The 16,255-nt window shown below is 41.0% G+C and overlaps 2 protein-coding genes across 4 annotated transcripts in view; one reads left to right on the top strand and one right to left on the bottom strand.

Annotated features, from left to right (window-relative positions):
- cenpp (centromere protein P) overlaps positions 1 to 16,255 on the bottom strand; it is a 333,753-nt gene that overhangs the window by 61,001 nt on the left and 256,497 nt on the right. The window lies entirely within an intron of this gene.
- Positions 1 to 16,255, top strand: part of ecm2 (extracellular matrix protein 2, female organ and adipocyte specific) — a 53,617-nt gene that overhangs the window by 28,821 nt on the left and 8,541 nt on the right. For both annotated transcript variants that reach the window (XM_086001815.1, XM_086001816.1), the window contains exons 4-9: positions 506 to 1,255; positions 3,574 to 3,689; positions 8,311 to 8,446; positions 9,614 to 9,771; positions 13,905 to 14,044; positions 14,657 to 14,983. In XM_086001815.1, the coding sequence (XP_085857941.1) occupies positions 506 to 1,255; positions 3,574 to 3,689; positions 8,311 to 8,446; positions 9,614 to 9,771; positions 13,905 to 14,044; positions 14,657 to 14,983 (1,627 nt within the window). The remainder of the gene's footprint in view (positions 1 to 505; positions 1,256 to 3,573; positions 3,690 to 8,310; positions 8,447 to 9,613; positions 9,772 to 13,904; positions 14,045 to 14,656; positions 14,984 to 16,255) is intronic.

Here is a 16,255-nt window from a genome sequence, read left to right as displayed (position 1 = left end):
ATACTAAGAATATCTACTGGAAAAAAATATATGCTGAGTAGTAATGCTGTCATTTAATCTTGATATTTACATGATATCCATATCCTTTATTTTATTGAATCGCCTGAACCCTTTGATTAATTTATAACTTCATTACTCATTCACATCCATCCATAAATCTATATTATTGCACTGTCTATTCTTGGCTTATTGCTGCTTTCAATCTCTAATAGAAGTAACACTGTTAAGAGAGTATAACAAACGTGATGCTTATTAATTATTCATTTTATCAGCTGACCCAAGAAAAATATATTTCACTATAAATCTACTGAAACTATTTCACGTAAAGCACACCTTCTCTTTGTTGTTTACTTTGGTTTATGCATAACATCAAATCATTACTAGAATGTCATTATGTATAACCATGCTACCATGTCCCCTTTACGATTTTCTTTAGCTATCTTGATCTCCATTTTTGATTATTAATGTTCAGATAATGGTCTTAAATTTTATGATGATTCTATAGAGCCAAACGATCCAAGTGAAACATATCATCCAGTGATCCTCAGTAATGAGGATTTGCGCATAGAACAAGAAGAACAACTAAGGAGAGAAGAAGAAGAATTGGAAGAAGAATTGGAAGAAGAGCTACGCAGAAAAGACGAGGAACAGAAAAGAAAGCGTGAAGAGAAAAGGCGCAACGATGAAGAAAGGCGAAGAGAATTCGAAGAAGCCCGTCGTAGGGAAGAAGAAAAGCTAAGACAAATTGAAGAGGAAGAACTTCAAAAGGCATTGGCAGAGGAACAGAAGCATCTACATGAAGAAATTCAGGAGAGTAAAGAAAAGGAAGAGAAGCAACAACTTGAAAAAGAAACGACAAATCGTTCAAAAACTATAGAAGAGGAAGAAGAACAGGATGATGATTATGATGAATCTGGTGATGGTAATGAGGAGGAAGAGGAACAAAATGAGGAACAAGAGGAGCAAAAGGAGGAGGATGAGCAAGAGGAGGATGAGCAAGAGGAGGAGGAGCAAGAGGAGGAACAAGAGGATGAGGAGGAGCAAGAGGAGGATGATGACTATGCAGATGTTTTTGAGTTCCCATTATTTCCTTCCATATTAGGATTGATTCCATTACACCCTGATGAAGAAACCCCCAGATTTTCTCTCCCATTTGGCTGCGATATCACGGATATCACTATAAACTGCAATAATGCTAAGTTGACTCAAATACCTCCACTTAGTGATCTGGAGCTCAAAAATCTTTACATTGCAGGTAATCAATAAACATTTTTATATGTACCATCTTTTAGTGATAATTATTTTACTTGTGAATATGAAGTTGTTTAAATGGTTTCTAACAGATGTCAAGAAAGGAAAGATATCTATTCATTAACATTTTTCATATCAATCAAGTTTGCACCTTTCCTGTGGAATTCCAACCAGCTTATGCTAACCTGGGTTTTAGTCCTTACTGCCCGCATTGGACGCTTATACATAAAAAAATGATTAAACCTTCTGTGTCCTATATTTATGACTGCCCTTGAAAAATGAGAGATCTTTAAGTGTGCAGAGCTAACCCAAAGAGCTTTCCAGCCCGAGAAAATTGGCTTCCATCTATGCCCATGAAATAAGTAACTGAATGCAAACATGACAACTTAAGAACATCACTAAACTTATTAAATAAAAACAGAAAATGCTGGAAATACTCAGCAGGTCAGGCAGCATCTGTGGAGAGAGAAACAGAGTTAACGTTTCAGGTCGATGACCTTTCGTCAAAACTAGAAAAAGTTAGAAATGTATACTAAACTTATTACTCACTCAATGAGCATTGCCATTTTATTAAAAATACTAGTCTCAAATCAGCATCTGTGAAGACGTAGCGTCTTTAGAGCTATTTCCTACTGTGCCTTGCTGTGTGTTGCACTGAGCTCAGTGACAAACGAGTTCTGTCCATGGCAAGTACAGGGCTACCTTCCTTGGGCAGTTTTTTTTTAATGTTAAAAAACTATTCTATTTGTCTGCTTTCTAACAGTAAAAAGATTTCATACTGAATTAAAAAAATTCATAAAATAACTAAAGCACTTTTTGAACAATCTTAAACTTGGCTTGGACAAGATGAAGTTATAATTCATCCAGTGCTAAAGCCAAGTAGTGGAAGGCTATTTATCTGGTGGTCTCACATCCTCTGGTTTCAGTGTGCTCAGGAGTCAGATCGCCACTTGACTGTAAAGTTACAGTACTGCTCTGCTGTTGCTGCACAGCTGAATCTGCATGAATGCAAAAATGGTTACTATAAAATTTTTGTAATAAACTGTTAACTTCTTTAGTGAAAAGAGAACAAAACTCTTCTGTACAGTTTGTATTCGCCATTAGAAGTTGCTGCTCTCCAATGTGGGTTTTCACTCAACTTTCCAATTGGTTTTGCCAAATTAGGTGTTATTTACAGTAGAGTATACTCCTGATAATTCAGTCATTGGCCCGTATTTTCCGATCGCTGGCCTCCCGCAGGCGGAGGCCTGCAATCTAGAAAAATCTGCGTCCTTACCCAAGGGCTCCCGGGACGCACACGCTTCTGCTCCTGGGCCTCACCAAACTTGAAGTGTGCAGGGCCCACGTATCCCAGAGGCGCAGGTAGTTCGCAGTGTCCCTGGGATCATGGGCCATGGGGAGCCAATCACAGAAGGGAATCTCCCTTCATACATTTGACAGGAAGACCTGTCAAATATATGAATGGAGATCAATGGAAAAAATAGTAAAACTTTAAATACATTTTTTTTTTAAATCACATTTTTAAAATGACTCGAAATTACATTAAGTATTTTAAACAAAAATTTAATTTTTTGAAAAAAAGTTTTTTATGGGGTTAAAAATAAACTTACTTTTTTAAAAGTATTTTTAAATGATAAATCAGTGAAATTAAAAAAAAACCTTTATTCCAACTCTTATCTTGCTTTTACCAGGCGTAAGAATTGTAAGGGTTTTCTGCGGGCGGAGGGTCTCCAAAAAGCAGAACTATCCGCCCGCAGAGGTCCTTCTCCAGGGCAGGCGGAGGATCTGTCAAGAGCATTCTTGACAGATCGGAAATGCTGGTTTTCAGCGCATGTGCTGTGCATGCCTGAAACCAGCATTTCCGATGTCCCTATGGGTGGGCCCCTCTTACTGGCAGATGTTTGATAGCAGGTTATTTTGCAACCCTCGCAAATGAGAGTTGTGCATGGTGCAGAATGGACGAAAATAAAGAGGAGAAAAATTAAAGATTAAAGGTGTAAAAAATAAATGCTTCAAAAATATTGAAGAAAACAATTAGTATAGAAATTACTTAGGCTTAGTAAAATCAAGCTGCTGAATTGTTAATAACTTTTAATACTTAGAAACATCCTTAGGCTGCTGTGCCTGCAAAATTCTTACTGTTTATGCACAAGCTACATTCTTGGCAGCTTGATTCCCAACTGGTTTTGAGCAGCTTTTCAACACCAATTCTTTTTTCATTCTTGGTGACACTATGATAAAATATTATGCTTTAAAAACACTCCCATGTGGTCAATCAATCTACAGTGAATGTACAAATGTCTAAATTTTTCACCCTTGCAGGAAATTCAATCACTACTATTCCAGCAGGAGCATTCAATGGGCTTCCTAACCTCGAATGGATTGACCTCAGCAGAAATAAGATTCTTTCATCAAATATAGATCGAGCAGCATTCAAAGTAAGTTTTACAAATCACGTTATTAAATATTTCAGATTAACTGTGTGAAAGGATTTATGCAGCTTTCTTTTAAATATATTAAGTTTTCCTAACAAGGTACATTATATCTAAATACAGACAAAAAAACATAAAACTCTGCAATTTCTTTTCTTTTTTTAAACATCTAAGGGGGTGATTTTCCCACTGGAGGCGGGTTTCGGTTTGGGTGGGTTTGAAACCCGCCTCCACTGATAGTTTTCAAAAAAATGAGATTTTCCCCTGATTGACCACTTGATTTTAGAGGTGTGGGATGCCCTTGGTCAATTAGTGTTTTGGGACTGAAACCCACTTCTGTTGACAGCACTTTTCCAGTCTGATCTTATGGCTTCTTGCTCCCTTGGCTCATTCCACAGGATTCCTGCCTATCCTGCACCACCTGCAACATATTTTGAGAAACCACTATGTCCAATTCCAAGGCAAGGGCCTCCCCCGCGGCTCTCGGATGAGGTGCTGCAAATGTTGTTTGAGGGGGTGACAGCTAGCATGGAGGTGCTCTTCCACTCATCTGGGAGGAAGAGGCCTGCCAAAGAAACCTGTGTGGGTACAGCTGACAAGGGATATAACCTCCAGATCCGTGTGCAGATTGGGAGAATGTTTGTGTGTATTGATGAAATGCCATCCCTGTTGGAAAGCATTAAAATGATTTGAAGCCAAAATGTTGGCGTTATGGCATCTGTTCTTTTGCCTTAGGCAGCTCCACATTGCTGGCTCCACCACACTTGCGGTCAGGTTGGTGGCTTGAGTGAAAGGAGGCCAGAGAGTCATGTCCATTGTCAATGATGTCCTAGGATGGAGCCAAGGACATGTACCAACTTGGGCAACCTATGCAAATCTGGCCAGGATAAGTTCATCCCTTGCATCCCGGGCAGCCATGTGCTCACGCGCCGCCGCTCCCACTGGTCGATACACCGGCGGTCTGACCTCCTCCTGCTCCTCCTCCTCCAGATCCTCCTCCTCAGCCGCCTCCTCCTCCTCATCTGAGGTCCATGCAGAAAGAAAACGAATGGTTCCCATGCTGCTTGCAGATGCCTCCTTTGGGGAAGCGCTCATTGCAAGCAGAGAGAGGGTCTTCCAAGGAGGTCCCACAGTTGATTGATTCAAGCTGCAGCACCTCCGACTTTGGAAGGCCTTCTAAAAGTGCTCAGAGACCTTTTAAAGCCAAGGTCTGGCACCTGCAAGTAATCCTTGCTGCAATAAATTATGTCTCGTTAGACCTGCAGCTGTGAGGAGGCCACCCACGAGTCAACCCGCCAGGTTTACCTGGCGTGGTTCAGGAGGTGCGTGGAGCACGCTGAAATTGTCGAAAAATCACAAGGGCTTCTCAAAATAGGCTTAGAGAGGCCCTTAATGAGAATTTACTGATGACAAGTATCACGATGGCCAGCTGGAGGCGGGACTGTTTCCCGACCTCCAAAACCAGCACCGGCAAAATCCCGCGAAGGCGGGTTCCAAACCTGACCTCATTGAATCTGATTTTCCCACATTTCCCGCCTCCAAACCCGCCTTCTCCGACGGCAGAAAATCGCCCCCCTAGTAACCATGTAACAAATTATGTAATGAAGTGTTACAAAATATATGATTCTCAAGACTATTATCCTGTCTCAGTGGGGCTATCAAGAGGAGGCAAAGTGATTTGCTTCCCCATAAGGTAGTAGAGAAAAATAGATCCAGAGGGTGAGCTATTTACCTGCTCAAGCTAAAGACCTGAAGTGCATATTGGGGGGGCGGTGAGTAAAAGGAAGATATAATATGAGATATTTTTTCCGAAGTAAATACATATTGTAAAAATTGAAACATAATGCACTTTTAAAAAGAAACGTTACCATATTTATATATCTATCAGAAATTACAAGTAGCTCAATTGACCCTTAGTCGTTCATATGATAGCCCAGGTTAAACAGAGCTCCATCTTAGCAGCTAAACACCACTGAGGATCCACTTGAATTTAACAGTATTTTTCCACTGACTTTCATAAATAATTTAGGTTAGAATGACTTTCGTACCTGAATAAAGTTTAAACTTATGTTTCATTATATGGGAAATAGTCAGCAGGCAAATAATCCGTTGCTAATTGTAGCAGATAATATGTACCTCTGACTTCTTTTCTCCGCTACCAACCATCTTCTTAAACTACTCTACCCATGTCCTCCAGCCTCACTTCCAACAAGTGCGAGAAGCTCATGGATTTCTTTAGCACTAAGACTGAAACCATTCAGCTGCCTATGCTGCTTCCGCCCCAAGCCCAACCTCTGCATAGGCCCTGAACCATGTCCATCAATCCCTTAATCCTCATGCCCTCTTTGAGCTCATCTTGTCCGTGAGATCCGCCTCATGCTCTCTTGACACCATAAATGCTCACAACCCAACTTTGTTTCCTGGCATCCATTCTAGATGACATTATAAATGGTTCCCTCACCTCAGGTACTGTCCCTCTCGTTTCTAAACTGCTGTCATCACTTGCTCCTCAGAAAACACACCCTCGGCCCCATAGTCCTTGGAAACTACCCGCTCAACTCCCTTTCCTCTCCAAAGGTCTTGAACATGTTGCCATCTCCCAAATCCTTGTCTACCTGCCTCACAACTCCATGTTTGAATTTCTCCAATCATGTTTCAGTCCCTATCACCGCACCAAAAAGCCCTAACCAAAGTCACAAATGACATCCTCTGTGACTGTGGTGCATTATCCCTCCTTATCCTCCTCAATCTCTCTGCACACCATCCTTGTCCAACACCTTTCCTCTGTTGGCCAGTTCAGTGGGATTGCTCTTACTTGGTTTCAGTCTTACCTGTCCTATCGTAGCCAGACTATCTCCAGTAGTGGCTTCTCTTCACACCCAAAGCCATTACCTCTGGAGTCCCCCAAGGATCTATCCATTATCCTTTCCTCTTCCTTAACCACAAGCCATCCCTAGGCGAGATCATCCAACGAGATGGGGGCAGGATCCACATGCACGCTGAAGACACCCAACTCTTCATCACCTCTCTCAATCCCTCCACTGCCTCTATGTTCACAGAATCACAGAAACCCCACAGTGCAGATCGAGCCTGCACCGACACATATCCCACCCGATCCCGGTAACCCCTACACCAACACATATCCCACCCTATCCCCGTAACCCCACGTATTTAATCTCCCTAACACTAAGGGTCAATTTATCATAGCCAATCAACCTAACCCGCACATCTTTGGACTGTGGGAGGAAACTGGAGCACCCGGAGAAAACCCACGCAAACACGGGGAGGATGTGCAAACTTGCTTGTCTGATATCCAGTCGCAGAAGAGCCACAATTTCCTCCAGTTAAACGTTAGGAAGACCAAAGCTATCGTCTTTGGGCCACCTGCCACAAATTCCATACCCTCGCCACCTTTTCCATCCCTCACCCAGCCAGTATCTCAGGCTGAACCAGACCGTTGGCAATCTTGAATTACTATTAGACCCTGAGTTCAGCTTCCGACCCAATATACTCTCCATCACAAAGACCACTTACTTTCATCTCTGTAACATCGCCCGCCTCTGACCCTGCCTCAACCCACCTTCTGCTGAATCCCTCTGCACCTCCACCACCCTCTCCCCTTTAAGACTCCTTAAAGTCCACCTGTTTGATCAAGCTTTTGGTCATCCCCACATATATCTCCTTCTTTGGCACGGTATCCATTTTTGTTTGATTACACCTCTGTGAAACACCTTGGGATGTTTTTCCAATGTTAAAGGTGCTATATAAATACAAATTGTTGTTGTAGAATTCTACTACATCTCAAATCACTTCAGAATCTAGATAATATTAGCCATGCCAGAAACCTTTTAGAACATGCTTCCATGGCTAGCAAAAATGGCAGAGCAAGCTCAATGTGTTGAGTGGCCTACCTCTATTTCTATGAAAAAGGTTGATTTCCTGCTTTGAAGAATACCTATATAAGAGAACTGATCTATGATTCAAGTCATGATTAGTCAATGTTGTACAATGGTTCTGTTTTTGAGGTTTCTTTTTTACAACAGCTATGCAAATAACAATAGTTTTGAGACCGGAAACCGGAGTCCACTAAACTATTATGATTCTAATCTGTAGTCAGGTGGCCTGGTGGTGCTGTATTTTGGTGCAATAATTATTTGTACCTAAAGTGAGTATGACTCATAACTCACAATGAATCCTGTCACCCAAAACCCAGCAAATAAATTGCACACAAGGTTGTTATTAACAGAAATCTTAAAATAATGTAAACAAATATAAGGCAGCAAGCCAGAAACTGTGGGGGTGGAGGACTGGAGTAGAGCAAGAATAGTTTTCTTGATGGGTTTAAGGGTATAAGTGAGACCATGACATTTAAATACCCCAAACCTGTACTAATATCTAAATAAACTCCCAACAAACTTGCATCGTCTAAAGCATATCAAAGCATCAATGGTTGATTACATAAAATACATTTTGGCTGAAACATTAACAAAAGGTAGTTATGTTTTTAGCTGAATCACATGAAGCACAGTGTGTGTGTTGACATATAGCCATGACTTTCATTAAAATTATTTTTAAAAATGTTGACAGCCCCAAATACTTGGGATACTTTTCCTTTTCTTTCTTTCAGAAATTAAAAAAGCTGGAACGCCTACACATGGATGGAAATTTGTTGCTCCAGATCCCTGCTCAACTCCCTCGAACACTAATAGAACTAAAAATAAATGAAAACCTCCTTCAACGATTGGATGAAGAAAGATTCCACGGTAGTCCTGTTTAAATTTCTAAGGGTAGAGTTTCCACTTTGGTGCAGTTTGATTAATACAGCTGAAAATGGGTTTATCGCAAAAAATAAACATTTTTTAATCAGAGCGTTTAGTCCACCACCTGCGAGTAATCCGATTTTAAATAACTGAAAATGACTTAAAAAAAACTATACAGAACCATTTACTAGTTATATTGGTGCTTGTTAAAAATAAAAATTATATTCAAATGTTTTTAAAACATGCCTATTGGTGTCCTTGAGCCCAAAAGAACTAGCTTAATTTTAAGAGCCTTCTTGAAGGCCTGCAAACGGGCGTAATTAGCAGAAACTCCCAATGGTGATGAATTCGATCTGGGGGGCGAGACCAGCTTCTAGCTCAACTTTTTTTAACTAGTGCAAAAAACTGCAGAAACTTGATTTGTGCTGGATGTAATTTGCGCTTGAAAATTCTGTGATCTTTTGTGCTGGTTTGGCTAATTTTGGGCGAATTGTGCTAAAAAAACAATGCAACTGAGCGGAAACTCCAGGCCCTAACAAAGTTCCCTTTAAGCGGCGAGGCTGCACAGCGCTCTGGAGCTCCCGCGCAGCCGGCTCACTGGCTTTTAAATGCAAAAACTGCACATGCGCAGATTTTTGAATGGGCCGTGCAGCCCGTTAAAGGGGCCGCACGGCCCCCCAAAAAATTAGAGGGAACATTGGGCCCTAATATTAATGCAGCTTACACCATTAAAGTAATGATATACTTTTTAGCCATTGCAACAGAATTAAAGCTAAAGAATTCTACAACACACAAACATTTTGCAATTAAACACGAATAAGTACAGTAATATTGAAGATGAAAAGCTGTCTTTTTCTCTGATATTTTTGGGTGAACTGAGACTGCCGCAAGTTCCATTTAAGTGAAAAACAATTTTTATTCAGTAAAAATATTTTAATATATGCTAATTGAATTTCTGTCAAGGACAATAAAAAGGTGCAAGAAATATACTAAGCTAAGATATGTAGAATAGTATTTGTAAGTTTCAGGCAAATGTCATCATCTGAAGATTGTGCTGCACATATTTTGGGATGTAATGGCAGATTTATGAATGACCAACAGAGATAACGCAAGCAGGATGGTGTAACTGTGTGTGACCAATTACATAACTTTTATATCAAAATTCATCAGGCCTAAGTAAAATAGTCAACCTGGAACTGGAAGATAATCAGCTCAGTGAAAGTAATGTTCAACCATTGGCCTTCAGACCTCTTACGCGACTGGCTTACTTACGACTGGGAAAAAATAAATTTAGAATCTTACCACAACGTCTTCCTCCTTCCATTGAGGTAAAGAAAGTCTTTTATCTTTCCCATCAATCAAATGATTATTAAACTGCTTTGTGATTCTATATTCAGAAATGTTGTGTGTGTGTGTATTTATGTGCCTGTGCACATGATTCACACTTGAAAGTTAGAACACTAAATTGCCAGAATTAGCTACAGAGAATGCACTGATACCAGTCATACTTCTGGAGACCTAGATTTTATGATCAATTTGATTTTGAAACAGAACTCGAGTAAATTTCAGTGTGTATGCCTACCGGTTCAGGATTTATTTGCCGGAAATTAATCAATTTATACAACCTAGATAATGCCATTTCAGAGGGTCCAAAATCATTTTCAATTAATTATAGGGACATATTACATTCAGTTATATAAGTGAAATCATTTTTCAGAAACTAATATTTGACCCATGCAGGCTCCATGCAATAAATCTACACCTATAATCCAATGATTCTTTGTGTCTGCTCAGTGGTAGCATTCTCACATCTGAGTCAGTAGATCTGGGGTTCAAGCCCCACACCAGGACTTGAGTACATAATCTAGGCTGATACATCAGTGCACTATCGCAAGGAGCTGTTATTCGGCTGAGTTGTTAAGCAGAGGTCCTATCTGTCCTCTCAGCTGGATGTAAATGATCCCATGGCACGAGGGCAGGGAAGTTCTCCTGGCTGACTGGGAAGTCCATCAAACTCTATTGAACATAACAATACAGTATTTATACAAAGGCAAAATACTGCGGATGCTGAAATCTGAAATATAAACAGAAAATACTGGAAATACTCAGCAAGTCAGTTAGCATATGTGGAGAGAGAATCAGAGTTAACATTTCAGGTCAGTGACCTTTCATCAGAACTGGAAAATGTGATAGATGTAACAGGTTTTAAGCAAGTACGGAGGCAGGGAAGGGAGGAAAGAACAAAAGGGTAGGTCTGAGATAGAGTCAGTGGGGGAGAAATTCAGTTGGCTGCGCCACCCGTTAGCGCCTTAAGAGGGCGCTAAGTGGGTCGCAAGCCAACTAGCGCCCGGGCGCGGCACTGTCCACGCCTCCCGCTAAATTCCGCGGGACGCTAGTGGTGGCGCTAGCCGTTAGCGCTGCGCCGCTACCGATGATGTCATCGGTGTGCGCAGCGCCCCGGCCGCGATATTTGGAAGCGCCCCCTGATTTACCGCCGGACGCTATGTCCGACCAGTTCAGGGGGGCCTATCTGCGGCCGGGGAGGCGTAAATTAAAGGAGAGGTGCGGGGCGGCCATTTTTGTTGCTGGCCGCCTGCCAGCACCTGCCTGCGCTTCCGTCCCCGGTCTTCTGAACCCCCGCCCCCCCGCCCCCCCGGAGTGCCGGCTGTGTTCCACGAGCCCGGCACTTCTCCTCGGTGCTGGGCTCTTTTGCCTGCACTCGTGATCCTCGGGTGCCCAGCTGGGTCCCAGATCGCGCTGCACAAGGCCCCTCCCCTTTAAGAAGGGGAGGAAAGCCTGCAATACCGCAGCGCGACGTGCCGCAGCACGTTGCGCCACGATATTCAGTCGCAGCGCCCCAAGAGGGATGCGGGGCACCTCCAGTAGCGCCACGCTTCCCTTTGAGGTGCTACCACTCAATTTCTGGCGGGCAGCTGCGAATGCTTCCGGGGCGCTACTTTTAGCGCCCTGGCGAGGTTGGCGCCCCAAACGGGGCTATACTCAATTTCTCCCCCATAGAGTCATAATGGTACAGAAGGAGACCATAGGGTGGAAGGCAGAAGTGATTAAATGACAAAAGGGATGATGGGGAAAGGCAAAAGGGGGTGGTAATGGGACAAGTAAAGAAACAAAAGATGGGTCGAGAGGAGCTGTAAATGGCAACAGCAGAATCATTATCAGCACCTGCTGTCCGAAAAAATGGGAGCAGTGGTTATAATCTGAAATTGTTGAACTCGATATTGAGTGGAAGGTTGTAAAATACCTAATCGAAAGATGAGGTGCTGTTCCTCGAGCTTCCTTGGAACAGTGGATGTGGCCGTGTGCAGAGAGGCCAGAGTGGGAGTGGGACGGACAATTAAAATGACAAGCGACTGGAAGCTCAGCCCTTTCCCCGCCTCTGTACTTGCTTAAAACCTGTTACCTCGGTAATATTTTCAGTTCTGACGAAAGGTCACCGACCTGAAATGTTAATTCTAGTTTCTCGCTCCACAGACGCTGCAAGACTTGCTGAGTATTTCCAGCATTTTCTGTTTATAATACAGTATTTATTACTGTTTTCAAAAAATGCTCCTGCAAAAGTAACATTTTCCGCCAACACTGTTTGGCCAAATTAATAACTGCAAAGCAACAAACAAATTAAGAGCCATTATTTTTTGTAAATCAGTCTCTCTTTGCAGTAGTTAAAATAAGCTCGAAACTGAAGTACCTGTTTACGACTTGACTTACACTTTTGTCAACAAAATTGTAGGCTGATTAATTAAAATAATGACTGGGAATTACTATTAGCATCTGTGTAATTATCCCCAGTCATTGATTTGGCCTGGTTCAACCTGAGATATTGGCGGGGGCAGAATCAGTGGCAACGCTACGAAGTTTGTGGCAGGGACCAAAGATGATGTCGTTGGTCTTCCCAATGTTTAACTGGAGGAAATTGTGCCTCATCTAAGACTGGATGTTGGACAAGCAGTCTGGCAGCACAAAGAGAGTGGAAGAGTCGAGAGAGTTAGTGAAGAGGTAGAGCTGGGTGTTATCAGCGTACATTTGATAGCAATATCATCTGAAGACATGGGGTCAGCAAAGGGGCAACATGCAGAGAAGGAAGAAGAGAGGATGTAATTTGTGACTTTGATTAGAGCTGTTTCAGTGCTGTGGTATGGACGGAAAACTGATTGGAGAAATTCAAAGTTGTGGGAAAGATGGATTCAGATATGGGAGGTGACAACACACAAGGATTTGAGAGAGGAACGGGAGGTTGGAGATGGGGTGGTAGTTTGCAAGGACAGAGGGGTTGAGGGTGGGCTTTTTTTGAGAAGGGGCTGATGACGGCTTTTGATAATCTTGAGTCTGTCAGCAGCTACTGAGCATCATTCAGGCAGTAATTTTCCAAAATTAAATTTGAAATACAAGTAATTAGGTTGTAATGAAATCCATCTTATTTTCATTTTTTGACACTACCAAATGTAACACAGGAAACTTTGTGCTATCCGGAGGTGAGCTATCCGGCAATCTGGAGCTACCGGCAAAAATCAGCAGCCGTTTTTTATTCTTTTTGTTTGTTTTTTTTGAACAGTCAAGCTGTGCAAGGTCTGTAGCTATAGCAACAGCTTCAGCTGCAGAGCTTTAGGGCCACACCCGAGTGTTTAGAAGCTGTTGCTAAGCAACAGTGTTTGTTGTCAAATACGGAGATAAGAATCTCCGTATCTCTCAACATTAACTCTGGAGAGTACGGCAGTTTTGAGGCAACGGCAGCAGCTCAGTCCCGTGGGTGCCGGATAGCACAAAGTTTCCTGTAGTAAGTTTTTTCCATATCAGATGTGATGAAATATAGTAATGTTACTTTAAAAAGCATGTATTTTCTAAAATTCAAATAGTTCTAAATTCATAACCTATATTAGCAAAATGCTGATCTTTTATATGGACAAATATGGTATTTGAATTAAGTTATAACTCAAATGCTTGTTTGCCAAAGCCTCAATATTTATGTGGAAAATAAAGACTGAGCCAGCATTTCCCGTCTAAACACATGAATCAAGTTGCTTAGTTTCATATGCATTATTCCCATGTTCTCTAAAGCCATATTTACAAAATATTTATTCATTCACTACATCCTGCCCTTTCAAATTATTTGTATCCAGCCACATCTATTGTGCAAATTTACAATAATGAGATGCCATTGCTGTGGAAATGATACAAAACAGCAGTGCATTTGTTCTATAACATGATTTACAAATGTCTCAGGCTTTATATGATTTTTTAAAAATGTGCACGAATGGCAATGATCGCAGTATATCAAAAGCTATAGAACTGTTACTTTTGCAAGCATCCTACGTAATTTCTAAATTTCTGGTAAAGTTATTAACACGAAATTTAAATGAGTACCATTGATGCACTATGCGAATGGGCCTTATTTACCTTACCCTCCTCTTTCGATATGAAATGTGCCTGTTTTTCTAAAATGCAGGAACTCTACCTTGAACACAATGAAATCGAAGAAATATCTGAAGTTAGTTTGAATAAGACAACCAAGTTGAACGTAATTGTTCTAAGGAATAACAAACTTGATGAAACCAGGATAGCACCATTAGCTTGGATAAAGCTTGAGTGAGTATTCAGATTCTAATTAAACATCTGAACTGACTGCTGCAACTATTAACTGATGCTGTCATGTACATATTATAATTATAAATCAAAGCTGGCTAGTTCAGTCAGGAAGTCTCTTGAGTAATGCAATAAAAAGAAACACGTATATTTATGAAAAATGCGTCCCAGTGACTATCAAATGTGAATGCTGCAAATGTGAATGTAACTCTTAGATGTGCATGGAAGCAGTTCCATAGCAAGTGCATTCCAAACAGCTGATCTGTACAGGATCAGACAGTTAAATGTTTCCAATTGCCAAATCTAAAGCACGAATTATAATCAATACTCAATAGTCAACTCTTTTTAAAACCAAGTATTTATATCTTGTACAAAAAGTGACAAGTTGATTAGAAAAAAGGAAGACAGTAAATAATATTAATTCTATATAAATGCCATTATTTTGGATTTTTTTAACTGGTGAAGTCTTTGTTATTGGTTTTGTGAAAGGCAACTGACGTGTGATTAGCATCTGCTAGTTTAACCTTTGACTTGTATAGGATATAATTTTCTGCCCATTGTAAAGTTAAGCAAATTGTATTTAATGTAAATAAATATTTCTGTTCCATCATTTAGGAACCTAGAATACCTGGACCTCTCATACAACAAGATAATTCATGTTCCATCATTCCTACCCAAGGGTCTGCTGTATCTTATACTTGTTCACAACCAGATTGAGCGAATTCCAGGCTTCGTGTTTGCTCACATGGAACCCGGGTTAGAATTCTTGTATCTCTCTTTCAACAAACTAACCAGCAGTGGAATTGACCCAGTTTCTTTCTACGGCACTTACAATACTATGAGAGAACTGTTTCTGGATCATAATATGTTGAAAAGAGTTCCTGTTGGAATCGCTGAAATGAAGGCACTTCACTTTCTGAGACTTAATAACAACTTAATCAGGTAACAGAAAAACATTCAATGTACTACTTTTGGTAACAGGTTCGTTTTTCTTGGGTTAACGAAACCATAGATGATGAAAATATGATATCGGAGTCAGGAGGTTGTGGGTTTAAGTCCTGCCCCAGGAACTGAGCATTTAATCTAGGCTGACATCCCAATACAAATACTGAGGGAGCATTGCATAGTTGGAGTGGTCGTACTTCAGGCGAGGCATTGAACAGTCAGCCTGTTCAGGTAGGTGTTAAAGATCCCATGGCACTGTTTGAAGAAGAGCAGGTAATTCCTCTATGTGCTGACCAACATTCCTATCTCAACCAACATCAACAAAAATAGACTTACTTGTCATTCATCTCATTGCTGTTTGCAGGATCTTATTCTGAACAAAATGTTTGCCTGTATAAGAACAGTTATGGTATTTCAAAGGCTCACCACCACCATCTCAAGGGCAATTAGGGATGGCCAATAAATGCTGGCCTTGCCAGCGACATCCACATCCCAGAAACTAATTAAAAAAAGTAACTGCTATATGTGAAGCAATTTGGGACATTTTAGAGATGTGAATGTGATGTTATAGAATTTCAAGTCCTTTTTCCCCTGTAAACCAAAACCATAAATGTAGTGAGCTTATTTTAAAGTATCTGCATTCATTTATCTTTCCAATCCTTCCTACATATACAGGAAACTTTTGTTTAACTGGAGGTTAAAAGTCCGGAAAGCTCGATCTACCGGCAAAATTCAGGAGCCGTTTCCTATAAGTTTTTTTTACTTCTCGTTGCTTTTTTTTCCCCCAGTCAGGCTCTGCAAGGTCTAGCTGAAGCTGTTGCTTAGCTACAGAGATGCTTTTAAGCTGCGGCTGACTGTTTTGAAGCTGTTGCTAAGCAACAGGGTTTGTTGATTCACACGGAGCTGAAAAGCTCCATATGTTTTAACATTAGCGCTGGTTTATACGGCAGTTTTGATGGGACGGCACCAACTCGGTCCCATCAGTGCTGGATACCAGAAAGTTTCCTGGTAATAGCAAACCAATATCAAAAAATGTATTTGTAGGCATTTTGCTTAGGACTTGCCATATGAATTGTGCTGTGCTATTCTAAGACTCAAGTTTTCCCATTATATGTTATTAGTAATTCACCCCCAAAATTTTCTACCTGGATCTCAGAATAGCAAAGTTTGTAATCTCTGTGTTTATCTTTAGAGATAGTGCAACTAAGCACCAAAAGAACACCTCTGATCAAAGAATAATTTGAATCCAGGTATTGAGTGGGACATCAA

This window comes from Somniosus microcephalus, chromosome 11, assembly GCF_052327205.1.
Source record: "Somniosus microcephalus isolate GS21.2 chromosome 11, FLI_Smic_1.0, whole genome shotgun sequence".
In the NCBI taxonomy this organism is placed as follows: Eukaryota; Metazoa; Chordata; class Chondrichthyes; order Squaliformes; family Somniosidae; genus Somniosus; species Somniosus microcephalus.
This window is presented reverse-complemented; position numbering and strand designations above follow the sequence as displayed.